The 21,172-nt window shown below is 41.2% G+C and overlaps 1 protein-coding gene across 1 annotated transcript in view; it reads left to right on the top strand.

Annotated features, from left to right (window-relative positions):
- Nucleotides 1-21,172, top strand: part of Itga9 (integrin subunit alpha 9) — a 332,354-nt gene that overhangs the window by 202,508 nt on the left and 108,674 nt on the right. Inside the window, exon 18 of the mRNA XM_033756921.1 lies at nt 7,416-7,566. Coding sequence (XP_033612812.1) covers nt 7,416-7,566 — 151 coding nt within the window. The remainder of the gene's footprint in view (nt 1-7,415; nt 7,567-21,172) is intronic.

Below are 21,172 nucleotides of genomic sequence, written 5' to 3'. Positions count from 1 at the left end.
TCCTATTCCCTGTGGCTTTATTAACACCTACCCTCTAATTATTTGTGTTACCATTCATTGGTTTGTTACTTTGTGTTCATATCCCTCATAAGAGGCATCAATGAGCAACTGTGATGGTGTGATTTACTCATGTTTGTAATTTTAAGCTCTGGAAATTGCAAAGCTTTGATAGTTGTCATAGGAGATTGCCCAAGAGCTGCTTAAAACATTGGGACTCATCCTGAATGTTTGTGCATATTTCAAAGAAAATTGTCAGGAAGAAAATTAAGTACCTTAGCTTTTGTAGATGATGCCTCCCAATATTCTAAGTACTCTAAATGATAAAGAGACAAACACTATTTCATTTCTACTCTTTTTATTGTCAAGTGAATTGTATAGAAGTCGTATACTGTTTATTTGTATTTTTACGTGCTTTTAGAGCAGAAGGAACAGGGCAAGGAACATTGGAACCAGATTTAGCACTGCGTGGCTCTGCCATAATCTACTGAATGGCCTTGGGGAAGTCATTAACCTGTCTTCATCTCCAAAGTGATGACCCAGATGTCTCCCCCATACCAGCTATCAGATTCCACATCTGATTTTATATGTGTCCATTTTAAAAATGGGAGGCATCATTTATGATTTTAAATTGCAGGTACTCTTTACCTGTATAATTTGTGTCATTGCTTGTATGATACATTGTTGGGGATGTCTGTGATTTTGTTAGATTATGAATCATTGCTGGAGAGTGCTGTCCGCAGTTCTGATGTTGCTCCTGGGGAGAACCAGTCTGCTTCACAGTCCTGTCTGATATGATTTCTGTGGAGCGTGTATGTGTGTATAATATTTTATCCATTCATTTGTACATAAACATTTGAGTTGCTTCTACAAGTTGGCTATGGTGAATAGTGGTGTTATGAACATGAATATACAAGCATGTCTTTGAGTTTCTACTTTTTTTTTGTTTGTTTTTGTTTTTTGAGACAGGGTCTCACTATGTAGTTGCGACTGACCTGGAACTCACTATGTAGCCCAGGCTGGTCTCGAATACACAGCAATCCTCCTGCCTCAGCCTCCCGAGTGCTGGGATTACAGGCGTGCGCCACCACACCTGGCTCTATTTTTAATTCTTTCATGCTGTTTTCCCAAATGTGGAATTATGGAATCATATGGTAATTCTGTGTAAGTTTTTGTGAAACTTACATATTGTTTTCCAAATGTTGGTGTTTTTTTTTTTTTACATTCCCACCTACAGTGTACAAGGGTTCCAATTGTTCTACATCCTTAACAATTCTTATTTTCTGTTAGTTTTTTTAGTGTGTGTGAAGTAGGAAAAGTAGTTTTTAAAAAGTACTGGATAAACAGATAAATGATCAAGGAAACGGGTAACAAGGAAGGCGGAAGGGTGAAGAAGGAATAAAGAAGAAACAGATGAATTTTTATAATTGCCCTAGACAGTACTAGCTGTCATTAACAAATACCAGTTTGGTTGGCAAATACAATCTTAGTAGTAATGGAGATGGTATTTATAGTGAACTAGATGTCTTGATCAACACTTGCATTAGCATCCTTTGTTCAATATAGATTTATGCCAGCAGCAAAAGAAAAGTGTAATACTTTATGGCAGGTAGATTGTAACCATAAATTATTTAGATAATGTCACAGTTTATACCTTTAATACTTTAGGAGTCAAAAATAATCCAGTGGAATTTTTTTATTATTATTTACAGCAGTGGGGATTGAATCCAAATATCACTGAGCTACATCTCTGGAAATGTACTTTGAGATAAGGTCTTGCTAAATTGCTGGGACTATATTCTCCTGCCGCAGCCTCCCAAGTAGCTGGGATTGGAAAATTACAGCATCATTCAGCTACTATTAGTTTATTCCTGTGAACTTCACAAATAATTACTGGTCAGAAGTGTGAAAATTCCTTTTTGTGGCTTTAGTGATTCAGCCTATGTGACTGATGCATACATACATTACATTACATTTACCCACTAAGGAATTTTGAGTGGTTGTTATAATATAGGATGACAAATGGAGTAAAAGAACATGTACTACAGAGATTATGAGGCTTTACACAGTATAACTATCAAGTTATCCCAGTAGTATGTGACATTTGGAATAGTGAATGAATTAACGACAATCTGAATTGGACAAGAACCAAGTCAAATTCATTGGTTAGATTCAGTGTTGACCTTAAGGGAAACTTTGATTCAGTTCTCATCCAATTTGGTTTGTGACCACAATCATGGAAAGAATTAAGTTTGTGAACAGAGATACAACTGTACATGAATCCAATAATATGTTCAAAAATAATTGCTCTAAGATATATTAGAATTTTTAATAATAAATCAGTGATATGTTCAGAAGGCTATATAAGTGCTAAAAGATATGCTTTATAAAAATAGTACAGTTCATACCTTACATTTACTACTACTGATAAGAAATTCAAGTGCAAAGTCATATGACATTTAAAAGTTCCACAAAACAATGGAATAGGAAAATTTATCAGAATGAAATTCCTTGAAAATTGGAAAAAATTATTCTTCAGTAAATAAATAGGCACCCATGAAGTGTTTGGCACACCAGCTGTCCCTGATGATTTTACCCTTTTGCCAGAGCTGTCAGGGAGCTTGTCTTCATGCAGTCCTGTTCTTTTCAGATGTCACTAACAGCCTTTCTTGCCAAAGTCCTTCCTGATTTAGAAGGAGTTTATTTAAGAGCTATAACCTGTACAGCCCTCATCCTCAAGGGAGTTTGGTGCTAGTTCTGCCTCAACCCCTATGTGGCTGGGTGACCTCAACTTACTGTAAGGGTATCTCTCTTTGGGGCTCAGCTTCTTCCCTGCAGAACATGGAGGGTGACAGAGGACCTGTTGTGGGAATGTTGTGAACATTCACTCATACATTCAACAAGGGTTCATGAGCACTGCTAAGAAAGACCAGCCTCTCAGTCAGTTTTTCTGAAAGGTTCAAATCTCAGCAGGCACAGAGGTTTCATGCCACCCATTTCACAGTCGGTTTCTTATTTATTAAAGAAGAATCTATTTCTCAAATTTCATTCCCTGAGGAATTTTGTGCTAGATATAATACTGTCGCTGGGAGTTCAGGGCTGAGTAAAGCCAGGCAAATGTTCCTGTCCCTTGGTATAGTATTTAGGTTCTAGTTAGGGGGAAAGGCCTCAGTCAAAGAGATGCATGAATAAACATGTGAGTGCCATCAAAAGCTGATGCAAGCACATGGGGTGAGTCACTCACACTAGGGAGGATCATTTCACCGCAGCAGGGAAATCAGAAAGGGCCTCTTAGGGCAGTGACAGGCAAAGGGCTCTAGAAGTGGCAACAATGGAGAGGGATGAGCTTTAAATGTGTGATTCTCATCCAGCCTAGGGACTTGGCTGGTCACCGTAACTTTCTGCTTGTGATTTCCTCATCTCTAAAAATGGGACTCACATCAAGACCCTTTCACAGCTATTGTAAGGCTGCGGGTGCATGGGTGCATGGCATGTTTGGTAGTACCCAGCATGCTGCTGGCAAAGTACGACTTCGTTTCATTTCTAACAATAACTTTGGAAGCAGAGATGTACTGATTTGGTAATAGATTTTTAGCTTGGGAGAAAGAATGAAAACAATTTTGAGTCTTTTAAAAAGTTTGAGTCTATATTTTGCTCTGAAAGATGCCTGACTTCCCTTAATCTTGAAACTATATTTGAATCATTTAATTATGAAGCCCCAGTGATGACCTTATTCCAAGATTAAGTAACAGAGGCCCAAGGTTTAGGGACTGGTAAAAATTTAGATGTTCCTGGCCTGGCCCCTTCACATTTGCACTTGAGAGAAAAAGGTTATGTGAACCTCAGCACTGTGAATGCGAAACATCCCCTACCCCATGGTCCTGTGCTCTTCTGTATTGTCTTTCTGCTTAATATGCCACGGAAACTGGTCACTGTGAGGTGACTCCTGCATGTGTCTGTGCAGTTCGTCCTCCAGATAGACTTAGGCTAGTGCTGTATCATAACTCAAGGTCTGACAGTTACTCTTTTAATCTTACAAAAGCAAATGGGGACATAAATAACCCATCAAACTGTTTAAAACTAAAATGGCCAACAATAATAAATAATTGCTACAATAGCTTGAGGTCAGGGTCTTAATTTATTGGAAGCTGTTCAAGAATTTGAAACTCCTCTAAGTTAATTTTTTACATCTTGTTTGGATCCTCAGAGCTCTTGCTTCCAAACCAAGACCATCAGATTTCTTATTGCACATGTTATTCTTGCTGATGTGCCAGATACACAAAAGAGTGAGATTCCCTTTCAGAAGATGGGTAATGATGATTCTTCCCCCTAAAATTTGTATTTCAAAGTACTGCAGCCTGGTGAGAGTCTCAGTAGTTCTCTTTCATGCTGTATTAGCTGTATTAATGGTGGGAAATGACAAAAGCATGTGCTGGTTAGTTTAAGTAGAAAAGGAATTTTGGGGAAAATTATGGGATTACTCAGTGCGGAGTCTGAAAGCCTGATACCAACATGGGCAGAAAATAGGGGAGGCCAGACTTAGCTCAGGATGCCATCTCTGGACGCTCAGTCTTCTTGTAGCCACCTTAATCTCAGGAGGGCCTTGTGCCTTTATGCAACCCTCAGAACTCATAGGCTCATGGGAGAGCACCTGGCACACTTTAGGATCGCTTGACCACTCTCAGACAACATGACCACTCCTAGACACGTGTAGTTATGTGTACACACCCAAGCGACCGTGAAGTAGAGAGAGGGTCTGCCCTCTTTTCGTTGATATTCTCCTCCTTCTATTTTGAGAGGTCCCTAAGCCAGGAAGATAACAACAACTGCCTACTGTTCAAACCCTCACTCATATGCTTCACCATATCTTCCAGTAACTTGAGTAGCCACCGACATGAATTTATTGTTTCCAGCGCTCATATCACATAGCAAATCATCAGTCTCATCTGTATTGTTATCCTTCCTAGTCTCATTCTCACTCCCCTCGGTGTCCTTGGCCCATTCACTCCCTTACTATCCTGGGCTACTGTTTCCTTTCACCTTCTCACACATTGAACCTTCACCTCCCTTCTCCTCCCCAGCACAGACTCTCACTCTGCTTCCATTTCATTGCAGAATGGAAACAAACTAAAGGAGCCTGAATGTTCCTTCTGCTCATCCACCACCGCATCTGCAGGGGGTCTTGTGCTCCATTTTCTTCCCTCCCACTTGCCTTTCCATTTGCTCACCAGAATCTATTTGCACATGTTCATATTTTCATTAGTTATTCTCTTTGTGGGTGAATCTTTTGCACTAACATACAAATGTACTATGATACTTCCCATCTTAAAAAAACATAAAAATGAAAAAATGAAAACCACCTTGAGCGCTGTTCTTCTACTAGCTGCCATACTATTTTTCTGCTCCTTTATACAGGATAAAAATTTCCCCTAAGTAATTGTCTGTATTCACCATTCCCATTTATTATTCCCTATGTCTCTCTTTTTTTCCATGATCATGGCCAGAATATTTTATTTGAAAATATGCTACAGTGAAGGATGCATCCATACTAGATTTTATAAATGTGCACACCCCCATATATATACAAAGTATGTATGTCACTGTCAACCTGTCCAAAGGGGGAAAGAATAACTAGAAAGTTAATGTAGATATTTACCCTTCATTTGACAATAGCGTGTTTATCTGAACTAAGGTTTCAGTTGCTTTGCAGTTGACCAATGATGTCAGTAACAACAGTTAAAAAACTATAAATTTTACTCTTTTGCCTTGGGTCAGAATTTTCAAACATGAATGATTTTCACCAAGATTCTGTTATTTAACCTAAAAAATGATTATCCTTAACTATAACTATTTAATGGAATTTGAAGATATTTACTAATATATTCAGAAGGAATAAATATGTCACTCTTACCAAAACACTATTCTTCATAGAGCTCAAAAAGTATTATGTCATAATAAATCATTTTAAGATCTTGTTTAGATGCCATCGCAGATTTGGAGTATCCTAAACTGAAGGGCAGCACCCCATTTCTTATAGGGGAAGCCTTTAAAAAACTCTCTGAGGATGTTTCAGTAGGTATGTGGAGTCAAATGTAGCAGCACTTTATTAATAAGGACAGAGTAATATCACAAGGTAATACTCAAAAGTCTAAAATAAATACTATCTTGGATAGTATAAAATGAATACCAACAAGGACATTTAACATGTCTCACAGCTGTTAAATGAGAGTGACTTGTAGGTAAGGAAAGAGGAGCAACATTTACATCACAAACTGACTGTAAAACACTTCATTTGAGTGTATTAATGGGATCAACCACTTATTAGATATTAATACTGTGTGGTATTGATTTCCTCTCTATGTAATGAAATCAACTGTCATGTTCTTGATAGGAACGTTAATCTTTTTGATTGAGATAGTCCAAACCCATCTGACCTCTGACGCTGGGTCTACTTGCAACATTGATATATTTTCATGAAGTCTTCAGGGATGCTAAAATCTCCTATATCTCTTAAAGCTATTCCAATCAAGCTTCACCTCATGAAAGCTTTAACCCCTATATTGTTCCTATAGAGGTCACCACTGACCTCCAGATAGCTAATTCCAATGGCCATTTCTAATTCTTCAGGTTATTTTCACCTATATGCCATGTTTGACAAAGCTGGCCACTTCTTCCTGAGAATTTATTTCCTGTGTTCTAAGTCTGTCTCCTCTTGCTCACTTTTCAGTCACACAGGCTTCTTGTTGTTCCTTATACATACCAGGTGCACACCTACCTCAGAGACTTTTCCTTCATTGGGCACCAGATCTTGCATATCTTTCTCCTGTTCTTTTCTAGGTGTTTACTAGAAGGTCACCTCATCAGTGAGGCTTTCATGATCACTGTATTTAAAATCACAACTCACTCCCCCTTTCCATCATCCTTATATTTATCCAATATGATATTTATAAAATATTTTTAAAATATTTTTCCAATATGATATAAATAAAATATTTATAAAATATGATATTTATAAAATATGTCTTCTGTCTGCTTGAGCAACAAGACCTCTGTTTTGTTCATTGCTTTTCCCCTACCATATGATGATCAGAATGTTGTAGTAGGTGCTCAAAAATAACAAATGAATAAATGAATTCCGTGGATAGGTTATTAAATGTTATAGTTTTGTGAGTTTGAGGTAGATGATTTCCTTTGAGCCACCTAAGGGTCTAGTGTTAGGCAAGGCAGAGCCTTGTGTTTTAGATGGGGACACTGAGGCTCATGGTGCTGATAGCTGCAGGACCCCTGCCTGGTTAATGGAGTTGCTGGGGCTTTAGCTCTTCTCCCAGTTTTTTCCCCCCACTCCCAAAAGTCCTGATGCTTCATGTTATATCAATATAAGCCTCGGGGTATTAATTGCTATTTATTTTTCATTGCAGTGTTGATGAGAAAACCCCCTATCTAGCTTTGGGCGCTGTGAAGAATATCTCCCTAAACGTCTCCATCTCCAACCTTGGGGATGATGCATATGATGCCAATGTATCCTTCAATGTGTCCCGGGAGCTCTTCTTCATCAACATGTGGCAGAAGGTAAGGAAGACATCTCTGAAAGAGAGCTTCTTTTCACTCGCTGACCTTCTTTATATCTTGGACTATGCAATGGTTCTATGCAGACTTTATAAGGAATATTGGGCATTTAAAAAAATTTTTTTATCCTGGATTTAGCACGTTGGTACAGCCAGAGAGGCAACCATAAACACCATGGATTCATGTTGATATTTTGCATTGTCTTCCATCCTTTTTCTCTATGGACTCTCCTGCTACAGCTTTATGTCTGGCCTCTTTTCCAAGTTGATACAGTCACTGGGTCCAGCAATTCATGTCTAGTTTTAGTTGTGCAAAATAAGTAAAGACAGACAGATCACTGCTTATCATTCTGTTATCGATAATATACTTTATGTTTTCTTTTACAATCATCTATATTGACCTCTGCTTTGACATATTTATTCCTGCTGTATTCAGGTGAACTGAGGAATCAAATTCTTTCCATGAATTGAGTAAAGTTTTTTTTTTAATTTTTTAATTTTTTTTGGTACCGGGGATCGAACTCAGGTCCTTGTGCTTGCGAGGCTGGCACCGGAACCACTGAGCCAAATCCTTGGCCCTTGAGTAAAGTATTTTGAAGTGGATTGATTTATTTGAATGAGTCAAGTATAGATAGTGCGACTCAAGAAAAAAGAAGCTGATGTTACTGTCCTCCTATCCTAACCCTAACCCTCACCTGTTGGGAAGGCAGAAGAGCAGGCTTCTCAGCAGGAGTGGACTCACACAAACCGCATTCTTCCCAGTTACTCTGCTCAGGCTGCTGAGATGGGAATTTTCACATCTCTTCACCAGTTCTTCACCATGTTTACAGCTTTGATCTGTGAAACCTTGGGCTCTGTATTAAAGGGAACCAAAATCACTTTCACCCTTCCCTCAGTGAGCACATTTGTGTCTGTGGGTGCACATTGGAGCAGGCAGGCAGCCTTTCATTCAGCAGTCATATGCCAGGCTCAGTCAACTGTTTTGAGAAAATTGTGCCAGTCTTACTGAGCCTAAGGGCAATGGAAGCACATGGAGCCACCCAGAATGATGGTGCTGCAACAACTTTCCAAGAAATCATTTCAAACTCTCTGCTACTTAGCAGCTCTCAGAAGCCTCTGGGTTGCAGGCCACAGAAGCAATCAGACTATAGATGTGGGTAGAGGTGTTTACTCGGGGACCAGACCTGGTAACTCAACTCAATGGTAATTAAAATGAGGTGGTTTGTAACTGGTTGTTAGATATACAGACTCTTCTCACACAGGACCTATGGCTGACATTTCTCTGTTGCCCCAGACTTAGAAATAGCTACTCTTTTCCTGGACATTTTGACTTTGTTTTATTCCTTTTTTTTTTAACCTCTAGACATAGTCTGTGACTGACTAGGCTTCATTCTCTCTGGAAGCTGTTCAAAAGTTCAGAGCTGGCCTCTGTCAATCTATAGGACTTGGCATGTTATTTTATAAGCTAAGTAACTATCTGCATCTTGCTTTGCTTCCCTTCGTCATGTTTTTCTTCTTGGCTTGATAACTACATAATCTTCCGCCATACTGATATGCTATAAATCATCTTCAAATTTCTCTTATTACATAGTCAGATTATTTTTTTATTAGCTTAGAGACTGCATAATAATCTTCCATATGTATATTATGAATTGCCTGCAAGTTCTTATTAGATACTTAGATTATTTCTAATTTTTAATTTTCTTTTCGATAATATTGTGATGTATGTATTTTATAAATATTAGTATCAGCAAATGATCATATCCTTAGTTCTGTAACTGCTCAGGGGATAGGAGGGACCTCGTGTCCATCTTCCCATTTCTCCTTCTCTGCATGGGTTTCAGTGCATGTAATTTATCAGTGAGTTCTCTCAGGAGAAGACGATGAAGGAGGCAGTGTAGGAAAGGGGTAGAGGTATGTAGGGGGTGTGCTATCTGGCCAAAACTAGCCTTGATGTGACATACGGGGTAGAAAGAGGTTGAGGGATTAGCAGATTTACACCACCATCCCCGAAGTTACAGAGGACAGCATCTTTTTCTACTCCTGCATTATCATTGGCCACACAGGTCAAGTGTGGTGTGTAGCCTCCCAGGAATTCTGGACAAAGAAGCTCTAATCAGTCAAGGGCAACGTATCTGAGAATGACACAGATCTTAGTCTTAGTCACTATAGCTGACTATAGGGAACATGGAGGCTGCAGTTGGGCAGAAAGTTGACGAGGTGTCAGGGGTCTTTGTGTTAGGTATACAGACTCTTCTCACACAGGACCTATGGCCGCCATTTCTGTGTGGCCCCACAGAGATGTGGCAAGCACTGGTGTAAGAGGGGTGGCAGGGTACAAAGACATTACGAAGGTGTATGGAGTCAGAACACCCAGAAAGCAGATGAGCAAGATGACCGCTAGTGCATTAGAGAAGGAATGATAAAGAAATACATTCCCCTCCCATGACAACTACACTGTAAGGTCAATCAACCAGGGATATAAGTGGCTTCACCCAGCTCAGGGCAAGTTTCTAACAGCATCTATATGGGGAGTGAGGGGCAGTGAGTGGCAGAGAGGTCACATAGGCTGTTTAGCAATGCATAGTTGTAACAGAACCAGCACGAGTCCTACAAAAGGATTCTAACACATAAATCAAGAAAAGCACAACTTCAGAATGGAATAGATGGAATGCATAACTTAGAAAGATTATTAATAGAGCGTCCACTTCTGTTCTTAAGGAGATTTTTTTTAATGAATGAAAGATTGGATAGATGAGCGGTAGAAAGGATGAAAATAGAATGAACTGAGAGGCAAACAAATGTACAAGTTGTGGAAGGGATAAGGAAATGTTCTAATGAAACCAAGGAAGAAGTGATAGAATCAGAGTGTGTGTGTGTTGATCAGAAAAGAACTAAATCATCGGGATAGGAATTGGATTCATCGTTGTGGAAGCATATTTGAGAAGATCCATGAGAATTCAGAGAAAAAACAAACAAATAAATGGAATATGTTGACAGTAAAGACTATAACATGGACAGTAGGAAATGGAGCATCAACAAAGAGAAAATGATGTAAAAAACACTAGCATAGAAGGCATGTGCAAAAACTGCTCTTGGGACATTAAAGAAATATCTGCATTTCTTAAATAGGTACTGCAGATATCAGGCAAAAACTATTAAAAACACTTAATGTTTTCATGTATCTTTATGAAATTTAATTTTAAGGATATAAAAATTATACTATTAACACTTGACACAAAACAAAGAAATTACTTTTTTTTTAGAAACTGTTCTATAACATGAGTGTCAAAAATTAGAACAGTATATTCTGCTTTGAATTCAAAATCTATAGCCCAAGGCTGGGATTTAGCTCAGTGGTTCCACCACCTGCCTGGTAAGTGCAAGGTCCCAAGTTCAATTCCTGGTACCAAAAAATGAAAACGAAATCTATAGCCCAGTCAACTTGCCCTCCGATGTGAAGTCAAAATAAAAACATTTTCTGGTACGGGGGTCATACTGTATTGTCTGTCCTAGTTTGGCTTCTACCCAAAACAGACCCTGGTACAATGATGTAGGTACCTGTGGTTTATTTAGGGTTGGCCTCTGGAGGCACTGTATGAGAGTGGGGAGTTTAGATCTAGAAAAGAGGAAAGAAAGAAAAATGTGTGTTGATGAGCAACTTGGGCTTGGTCTTCTGCAGAGCTTCTGAGAATCTGAGTGTCACACACCTCAGAATCATTACCTCAGGGTGGGTGAATTTCTGCAGAATTTATCCACCGACTCCTGTCACTCATCATGTAGAATGGCTACAAAGTCTTTAACACTTGAGCACACCTTGCCTTCTCTAGCTATGACCCACTCTTCCGGGGGCTATGAAGCAACTCAGGTAGAAAGATGAGGAAAGTCTTATACCTCAGAGGACTGGCTTCAGATAAACAATCCTTTGATTTTTCTAGGGAAAGTGATCAAGTGCTATAATAACACCTGCTATAATAACCATGAAAGCTTCCTGACAAAGTGATTTACAGATGAACCACTCAAGAATATGAAGGTTGTTGAATAAAAAGTATAGTAATGCCAAATAAATATAGAATGAAACAAAAATATTTTTTACAAATATTTAAAGTAGTAAGCAAATGCAAACAAAATTATTACCATAGTTAGTATCTAAGATAACAGGTTAACTGAAATAAGCCTGTAGTCTCAGTAATTCCAGTACAAATTTGAGAAAGGACCTGAGTTCATCCTCCATTGTGTTTCACATTCTTCGGTATGGAGTTCAGACAACTCTGCTGTTCCCATAAGGCCCTGTTGTGCCTGGTCAGTCCTTCTCTCCCAGACTCATGACTTACCTGCCCCACATACACACTTGAATCAGTCCTCATTCATTACTGAAGCTGCTTTTACCCAAGCATCCCACCACGACCACACTCTCCAGTGTCACCTAAGTAGGCTGCCCAAAACCTATCCTAGAAAGAGGTGAGTGGCTGGATGTCTGGTCAGGAGAATGGATGAATGGATATCCTTCTGAGTCACAGAGGAACTCAGAGCCTAGGCCTCCATGATATCCAGTACTTCCTGTCATGGCACAGTTAATTAATGACCAATTAGCTTCTGAGACTGAACAAAGAATTCCTCATGCTAGTTGTATTTCTACTACTGTGACAAAATACCTGAAATAATCAAAAGGAGGAAAGGTTTGTTCTGGGCTGACAGTTCCTGTCCATAGTCAGTAGGCTCCATTATTTGGGAACCTGTGGCAAGGCAGGATATCATGGCAGGAGCACATGGTACAGCAGAGATGCTCACCTCACGACAGCCAGGAAGGGTAGTGGGGTGGTAGGAGAAAGATAGAAAAGACCATTGTCCTAGTGTGTCCCTCAAGGGCGTGGCATCTAACTTTGTTCCACTATGTCCCACCCAAAGGTTCCCCCATCTCCCAGTGTGTCCCCAGGCTGACTACCAAGCCTTCTCAAGAGCCTTTAGGGAAACACTCCAGATCCAAACTGTGGTACCCCCTGAAGTGGATTTTTCTATCATCTTCTAATGTAAGACAGCTTTCATAAATCTATTCTGGGTTTTTCTTTGTTCCTGTAAAGGAAGGCTATTTATAAATATATGGGATGCACATGGTGTTTCTTTCAGCTTAATAAAACTTGGAAGATAGTAAAAGTTTGAAGATACATTGTAAGGTAGGACTTGATTTGTTAGTAACTGCCCTGCAGACTGATTAGCACATGCTAACCAAGAGCTCATGGTGAAATAGACAACTGAGTTTCCACATAGGTAGGGCCATGCACTGTGTTCCCTACCAGAGGAAAAACCTGGGGTTCCTAGGGGGAGCACTGAGTCTGAGTTCGTGGGTCAGGGAGTGATGAGCTATTAAAAGAGGGACCAAGCAAGACTAGAGAACCCCTCTATCACATGGCTCCAGGGTCACTGTTCTCATTGTATTCTTTGTGAGTGATACTCCCAAGCCCAACTCTACAGAATATATGAGTAGTGGTCATAGGGCTGTACCACTGTGTGGCCCTTGAGTTAAGACAAAGTCTTGTTTTAAATTTTTGCTATGGTACCACTTGGCAGTAAGGTGTTGGCTCTTCTTGATTCTGTGGCATGGGAATGGATGTGTTGAGATAGTAAATACTGAGTGCTTGCTAGGTGCCAGGGGTGGTGGCAGCCACTAGTAGTCTCAAAGACAAGATCTATTGCCTGTTCCCAAGGAGCTCACAACCTAAGGGCCAAATGCGTGTCATCACAAAATTAAAACACAAGGTGCCAGCTGCCCTGCAGAGGTGCTGAAAAGTTGCTTTGAAGGACAAATATGCCAAGGTGATGCAAACCATTACTGCAATAACTAGTCATATGTTAAGGAAAATCCTTGGGTAAATGCTTGCGGCAGACGGATTAACCTCAGAAGGAACTCCTGTGAGCAGGTGATATTATGAGCTAGGGAGGGTCAGGTTTGTTCATGATGCTGGCCCAGGCAAGAGTTGGGTTGAGAGGGAAGAAGAGAGCAAGGAGGGTCTCCAGGCAGAGTGGAAACAGACTTCCCTGTGAGACAAAGGCCAGTGACACTCCTGGTGGTAGAGTGACATCAGAACATTTTAGAAATGCTTCTGCCTGCTGTTCTAAGCTTGTCAGGTCTCCGGCACTCACGCACAACTTATGTGACTGAGACGGAGCTATGGAGGGAGAGTGAGTGTGTAACTCAAAGGGATTGGGTGCACTGTGCATCTTCATGATATTTATCTGTTCTGTAGTACATGTGGAAACACAGGGACATGAAAGTACAAGCTTTGGGCAGGTTCAGAGAGCCCACGGATAAGTTTGGGCACAAAGGGGAGGCAGCTGTTTGTGGTGGAGCTACCAAGAAGCTGTGCTAGGAGAGAAGGGGAAATAGCAAAATAGGCTCCTAGATGATTCTTCCACACAGTGTGAGATGTCATCTTGTTCTCGGTCTCCCAGACACCGACCCGGAGGCAAGGAACTGAGGGCAAATTGATTGCATGCAAGAAACAATGATAGAGTGGTGAAATAGACCGCAGGAGGCAGCAAATGAAAAGTGAGCTGTTAAAACAGCTACAGTGGGCAGTGGAGTTAATCCTGCAGGACAGCTCTGGAAATAGTGTAGAACACAGCAACAGGGAGGAGGTTGTGGGATCTAACATCTGCTGGGAAGCCATTCCCCAATATTTCTGCCCCACCAGATGCATGGCAAGAGAGGCTTCCTCAGGTGTAAAGGTGCAGATCCTGGTGGTTGAAAGCATCTGGAGCACCCTGAAATGTGCAGGTCATGCAGTTGGGGCTTGCCATCATCCTCTAGTGAGCACTTTCTAGGCTCCTCAAATCTGCAAGCTGGCTGAATAGATACTGTAGGATTCTGGTGCAAGGACTAGTGACACATGCATCACGGTCTACAGGGAGGGAGCAAGGCAGATATGTGAAAAAGTGAAGCGGTCAGAGATGGGGCAGTAGAGAGAGGCAGAGACTGTAGAAAAGTGGAAGGTTCCAGCCTCACCCACATGGTCAGCTGTGCCATCAGCAGCACTCAGGAATCACAGGGGGCAGTGAGGACTAATGCTGCCAGATTCTCTCTTTTATAATAAAAACAAGAAATTCATTTATGTGAGCTCTCATGACTTTGGCAGCTAATTAAAATGTTTTCAGAACATTGTATGAACCACAAAAAACATGTCCACTGACCACATCCAGCAGGCCACCAGCCTGTGACTTCCAGGCTAGCTATTTCCATGTGTTCTAGTCCCATTCTTTTGCCTGCCTGCCTGTCATATGGATCTGCATTTCTGGTAGAACTTTCTGTCTGCAGCCTTGTTACCTCTGATGTCCTCCCTTGGCAGCAGACAAACTTAGGGGCCTCACGTGCGCGTATGCATGTTGACGGGAAGGAGAAGCATGGAGAGGTTCAACCCAAATGCATACATGGAGATTTTAAAGTCAGTTATGTTTTGAAAAGTGTTTTTGGCTGAAGTATATTTCGCCATGTTTACAAGAATTATCTAAGGTGGAATTTAGATTTAGAAGTAAAATAATAGCTATCCAGTGTGGAGTAGACAAAGTGTGGCTCTGGCTCCCAGAAGACATGGAGTTGAAATTTCAGCTCTGTGTTTGGTGATCAGCATGACCTTAGGACTGGAGTCTTCTCTCTGCACCTCGGTTTCTTTGTCTATGAAATGTGCTTGTGCAGAGGCTTGAATGAGGCCTACACTGAGCTGCTTGTACCTGATGTATATCTTCCATACTAGGTCACTGACTCCCCACCATACTCTACCAGACCATTCATTTACTCAGAAAGTACACAGGCGGCCCCTGAGTTATGATGGTATAAAAGAGATACATATTCATTAGAAACTGTTCTTCTACATTTGAACTTTGATCTTTTCCTGGGCTAGCAGCAACATCCAGCAGGATATGCTCTCATGATGCTGGGCAGCAGCAGTGAAATCTTATAGGAAGAGCCAGAAACAGTGAAGAGGAGAGGGACATTGGAAGTCAAGATTCAGTGCTGGGACAGAGAGAGGCAAGTAAGGAAGTTGGATATTCATTGATTCAGTGGGGGAAAACGGAGCCTCTCCTCACCATGCACTTGCTAGCTTTCACTGCACCTTGAAATTACTGGTACTCAGCATTGGTTTGTTGTGGGTCTGTGAATTTGGCTGAGGAATTACAACATCATCTTTTGATCTTGAGCGATTGAACTGGGGAAGTAGGCCCTATGTTCCTGTATTTCCTCCTATGACAGGACCTAATGTGACAGCATTTGAAGAGAAGCTCAGTTTTGCTGGTATGAAGGAGTAAGTTCTTTGAGTGATAAGGCAAACTGGGCTTCCAAGTTGGCTTTCCGTCAGTTTGTGTGGCTTTCAAGGACTTACTTTTTATGACAACAGCATCAGGGGTTTGTGTTTTTTCTCGTAAAGTGATTCTTCCAGTTTATATCGCCCTATCTCATATAAGGGCCTTCCCTTTCCCTTGGGAGTGTCTTCTCTCTCTTTCAAGGCAAACACAGCTCAGGATGGCGCCAGGTTATAAAACTGATCCAATTTCTGGTGGGGCTAGAGCAGGAAGGATTTAAATACTTACATGTTTACGTACCTTTATATTAGGGGAACTGCCAAGCCTAGCCTCAGGTACAAGGCTCCATAAAGGAACCCGTGCATGTGAACAGTGCCAGGTGAGTCAGAGGAGCTGGGAAATGAACTACTGCATATCAGAGTGTTCGGCAGAATCATACATCCTTCACTGTGAGAACAGACTGCACGCAGCCTTTCTTCCCTTTACAGAACTCTTATTCACCACAGGGACTCATTTCCATTGTGCCCTACTTTCTTGGATGTCTCTTGTCAAGTTAACAGTAGCCCCCAGTAAAATGCAGTCCTTAAGATGAGAGTGAACTTTCTGTTGCCCTTGTAAGAGAGCCCTGAGGGTAGATATTGATACTCAGAAAACAATAAGTCTTTTCTACCTCCTTTCCTGTCGTTAATCTGGTGCCTGCAGCCCTCTGGTGACTTTACCCTGAACTTCCTGCGCTACACCAGGCAGAATCCCCTCACCTGGCTCTCAGCCCATCTGAAGCTCTAGAGCAGCTGCACGCTCCTTGTGTTGCATTATTGGTCTCTTGGGCCCCCCTAGAAGACCCTTCATTGTTTGAGTTGCTTCTGCAGGCCCTGATCATCAATCCTAAGAGGACAAGGGAATGTGCTGGGGAGCAGGTAGCTTGAGAGCGGGCTTGTAACTCCCCCTGGACAGCCACCTGCATTTTTGCTTGTGGTTCTTGCCTTAGTGTTTTCTGGTCCAGTAGTCGCAGGGTCCTAGCACAGAGTGAAAGCGCTTGAGGGAAGCTCAGGCCCTTCCTGTGGTGGCCAGCACAAGGAAGTGGTACAGAAGCCCAGATGTCCATTTGAATCACAGAGTGGCCTCAGTGTTCTGTGGTAGGGCTCAGTTTTCACGAATATGAAAAGCTTCATTTGTGTATTCACTGCATTGGGAAGGAAGGCTTCGTTTTGCTTTAGAAATGTCAACAGAGCTGTAGCTGTGACAAGGATCAATTAAGACTGTTTCCCAGAGCCACACAACTTGGGCAAATCTGCGATGGGAATTTAGAGAGCAAATATGTTAAACCACTGAGTTTTTTTTCTCCCCCTAACTAACTGCAAAGCAACCATTTAATAATTTCCTCTTTTAAGGAGAAAGGGGTGGGGGTAGTCCTGGCTTTTAAATCTTTTTTATGAAGTAGCACAGCACCTCTTTTTTTTTTAAGCCATGAAAGTAAACTGCTAAGCAAAGGCAAATAAAACAATTAATACAAACTTAAATGTCTTAGGCTGAGCAGATACTGAAATGAAAATTCCTTTGTAAGTGGCTTCTGAAGGATGTGTCCCGGGAGAAATCATTCAGGGAATTCAGGAAGCAGGACAGGGAAGGCTGTGATCCCAGGCAAGGTCCCTCAGAGTATGGTCTAAGTTTTTGGTTCTTCAGAAGTTCTGATGCAGCACTGTCCTGTCTGAAGGACAGGAAGCTGGGTTTTCTTTTTCTCACAAATAGTCATCGGTTACGAGCCACTTAAGGAGGAATGAAAGTTCCTGGTGCTTTCTACCTTGAGAGTGTGGGATGTGAACGGGGTAGCAGATGGTTATGTAAAGGGGTTCCAAGGGAATATGGATCAAATACTAAAATTATTTAGCACTGCATTTCCCATAACTGGTTTCCTTCTTGCTCTAAAGGTTCTATTACATGCATATTGACAGAGGTCCATGAGCTCTTGAGTTGTTCCTATGATGCTTTACACACAAGGTATTTCTTTATTTTATTTTTTGTAGTATATTTTTGAAGTACATAATGATTACACATTTATTGTGGGGAGTTTTTACATGTACATCACACGTCTTTTTTTTTTTTAACCCCTTCTCCTGCCATTCCTCCCTGCTCTCTCCAACTCTTGCTCCTGTTCCCATTTGAAAAAGATCACCCTGCTTCCTATTATCTACATTTTATTTTGCTCTTTACTGAAGTATTTACACTTCAGATTTCTCATATAAGAGAAACCATGCAATATTTAAACTTGGCACAGGGGATATTTCTGCCAGCAACTAACTTGGGGTATTGGTATACATAGATGCCCATGGAACTTAAAAGAGAACCTGCCACACAGCTACAGTCCATTACAACCCAGCTTGCCGGAGCTGTCATTTTATCCCTTTCAGGCAAGACTTAGAGGTAGCCCAAGGTTTGCATAGCCCCATGCTCTGTGGTGGTCACAGGCATTGTTTTTATTATGCATGAGAGTATAATTGGTGAACCTGTCCTCTTGTAAACAAGTGAATTTTAAAAATCAGCTGGGAATATGTTTGGCTGCATACAACAGAAAACTGTTAACAACCCATCCTAATGAGATTTTAATCTTTGTATAATAGTAAATGGAGAGGCAGACATTTCAAGGGTAGTGAACAACTGTATGATGCTATCAGGACCCAGTCTCTTTGGTTGTACTTTCAACCAGCCTTCACATGGGTTTTCATCCTCATACTGTGGCTTCTTGGTTTGGACTTCCAATACTATCGCTGCTTTCCAAGCAGGAAAAAGAGAAAATACCAAGAACAAGAGTTCTGCCCTATTTTAAAGGGCTTTCCTGAAGCTCCACTTTGCATTCTTCTTATATATCTCATTGGCCAAAAGCATGACTGATGGCTACCCCTAGCTGCAAGAGAGGCTGCCAGATAAGTTTTCGTAGCTGAGCACATTACCACCCCAAAGTCAGGGTTCTGCTTATTGGGATGAAGGGAAGAGTGGCCATTCAGATATATGAGCAAAGTCAGCCACAACAGACACCTGGCAGAGGTTCTTTTCAAGTGTGTCACTTAGAGATGCACAGTAGCATGGGAGCAGGATGGAGTACAGATCACAGGCTAAAGACCAGTGGAACTGCTGTCTTGTCCTTTTATCAAAGTGCTTTCAGGCTCTGCGTTTATTTTATTTTTTAAAGACATTCTGGCTGGGTTGTCCAGGCCAGGCCTAAATTTGCAATCCTCCTGCCTCAGACTCCCATGTACCACTATACTTGGCTAGGATTTTTGTAAGTGTCCTCATGAATACCTGTAGAGGAGGGTTGACTTGGCCATAGTCATAAAAAGCAGAGTACCTGGTATGAAGCAGTAAGTGATCTCATCCAGGTCTGTATTATCAAGCTCTGCACCATGAGTTCACTTCCCTCAGTAGATGTAAGACCTTGATTAACTATCACATAATCTTTATCTACCCATCATATCTGACATGTTCATATCTCATTCTCACAAGATGAAGGCATTCCAGTGATATCAGTGTTTGGATTTTGGATCCTGATAGAGGTTCCATAGTTGCATACTCAGGCCAATTCATGGAAGAATGGCCAAGGTCCATTATCCCTGTCCTGACTCTTTGATCTATGTTATTTCTAGCCCTCTCCCACCTCAATCTTTGTGCTCTCTCTAATTTGTCATCTTCTTTCATAAAAGTGTTGAACCAAGGCCTTGACCTATCCTCTGGTGAGCCCAGCATGGAGTTATAATTTCCTGAGTCTAAACATTGCATTTCTTCTGTTGTGATAGCTGCAGCACACCTGTATTTTTTATGTGTTTCTTCTGTTTGATTTTGCTGGTCTTTTTATGTTATTTGAAAGTTTAATCATGCAGTTTTATAGACTTGTTACTCAAAGTGTGGCCCATGAACAGCACTGGGGTTCCCTGGGAGCTGGTGCCAGGTATGGTGGTCCACACCTGTAATCCCAGCACTCTAGGAGGCTGAAGAAGGAGGATCACATGTTTGAGCACAGCCTGGGCAACTTAGCACATCCCTGGTTCAAAATAAAAGCACTGGGGATCCAGTTCAGTGTGCAGACCCTGGGTTCAATCCCTAATACTAAAAAGAGGGCGAAGGGGTTGATTATCTTCTCTGGATCCATTAGTAGCTCTTAGCACAGTTGTTTCTTCCCTCTCCTCCTTACTTTCTTCCTCTCTCTACTCCCTGCCTCCTTTTTTTTGTTGATTTTTGTCTTTAATAGCATTTTAAAATTGAAATAATTTAATTTACATATAGTAAAGCGCATACATCTTAAAGTGTATAGATCAATCATTTTTCTGTCTGTCTACATTAATGTAGCCACATCCATATCAGTAAACAGGACAGTCACCGTAGAACATAAAATTCCCTCATGCTTTTTTCCAGACTGTTCTTCTGTCCCACAGAGATCATTCCAAGTTCTATCAGCATAGTTTTGTTTTTAAATTTTATATAAAATTGTATAATAATTTGTATGTACTCTGTCTCACTGTTCTCACTCAACACACTGGTTTTGATAATATGTATATATGTATGTATCTGTGTGGGATTCTCTTGTAAGAATATGGCACAACGTGTTTGTCTGTTATCCTGATAATGTGCATCAGAGTTGTTTCTGTCTTCCTTTACCATGAATAAAGAGATTAGCATTCTTGTAACAGTCTTTATGCTCATATTTTTTGGATAAATACCTACAAGTATAATTGGATCAAAGGGACAGGGCATGTTAACCTTTATGAGAAGCTGCTTAGTTACTTTCCTCATCACTGGGACACAATACCCAAGACCCACCGCTTAAAGGAGGAGAGGTTTATTTTGAGTCACGATTTCAGAAGTTTCTGAGAGATAATATAGTGGAAGTGTCCTAGTGGCAGCCAGGAAAGAGAGAAGAAAGGGAGTCCGTGAGGAGCAAGCTGTGCCCTTCAACATCACATCCCCAGTGATCTACCTTTTCCAGGCAGACCCCACCTCCCAACAGCAAGTCACTAACCTCCCAGAAGTCCTGTGACTGCATGAGACCATGGGGAAATATATTCTATCCAAACCACAACACCTGCCCCACAGTTTCCCAAAGCGATTCTAATCGTCTTCTTCTCTCACCAGCAGTGTGTGAGGGTGCTAGTTGTTCAGCTTCCTTACCTACTCTTGGTATTGTCAGTCTGCTTCTTCTGCTTCTTCTGCTTCTTCCTCTTCTTCCTCTTCTTCCTCTTCTTCCTCTTCTTCCTCTTCTTCTTCTTCTTCTTTCTTTTTCTTCCTCTTCCTCTTCGTCTTCCTCCTCCTCCTCTTCTTCTTCTTCT

The sequence above is a fragment of the Fukomys damarensis genome, unplaced genomic scaffold, assembly GCF_012274545.1.
Source record: "Fukomys damarensis isolate Sample0158 unplaced genomic scaffold, DMR_v1.0_HiC HiC_scaffold_28, whole genome shotgun sequence".
Lineage (NCBI taxonomy): Eukaryota > Metazoa > Chordata > Mammalia > Rodentia > Bathyergidae > Fukomys > Fukomys damarensis.
The sequence above is the reverse complement of the archived record's forward strand: the minus strand, read 5'-3'. Positions and strand labels throughout refer to the sequence as shown.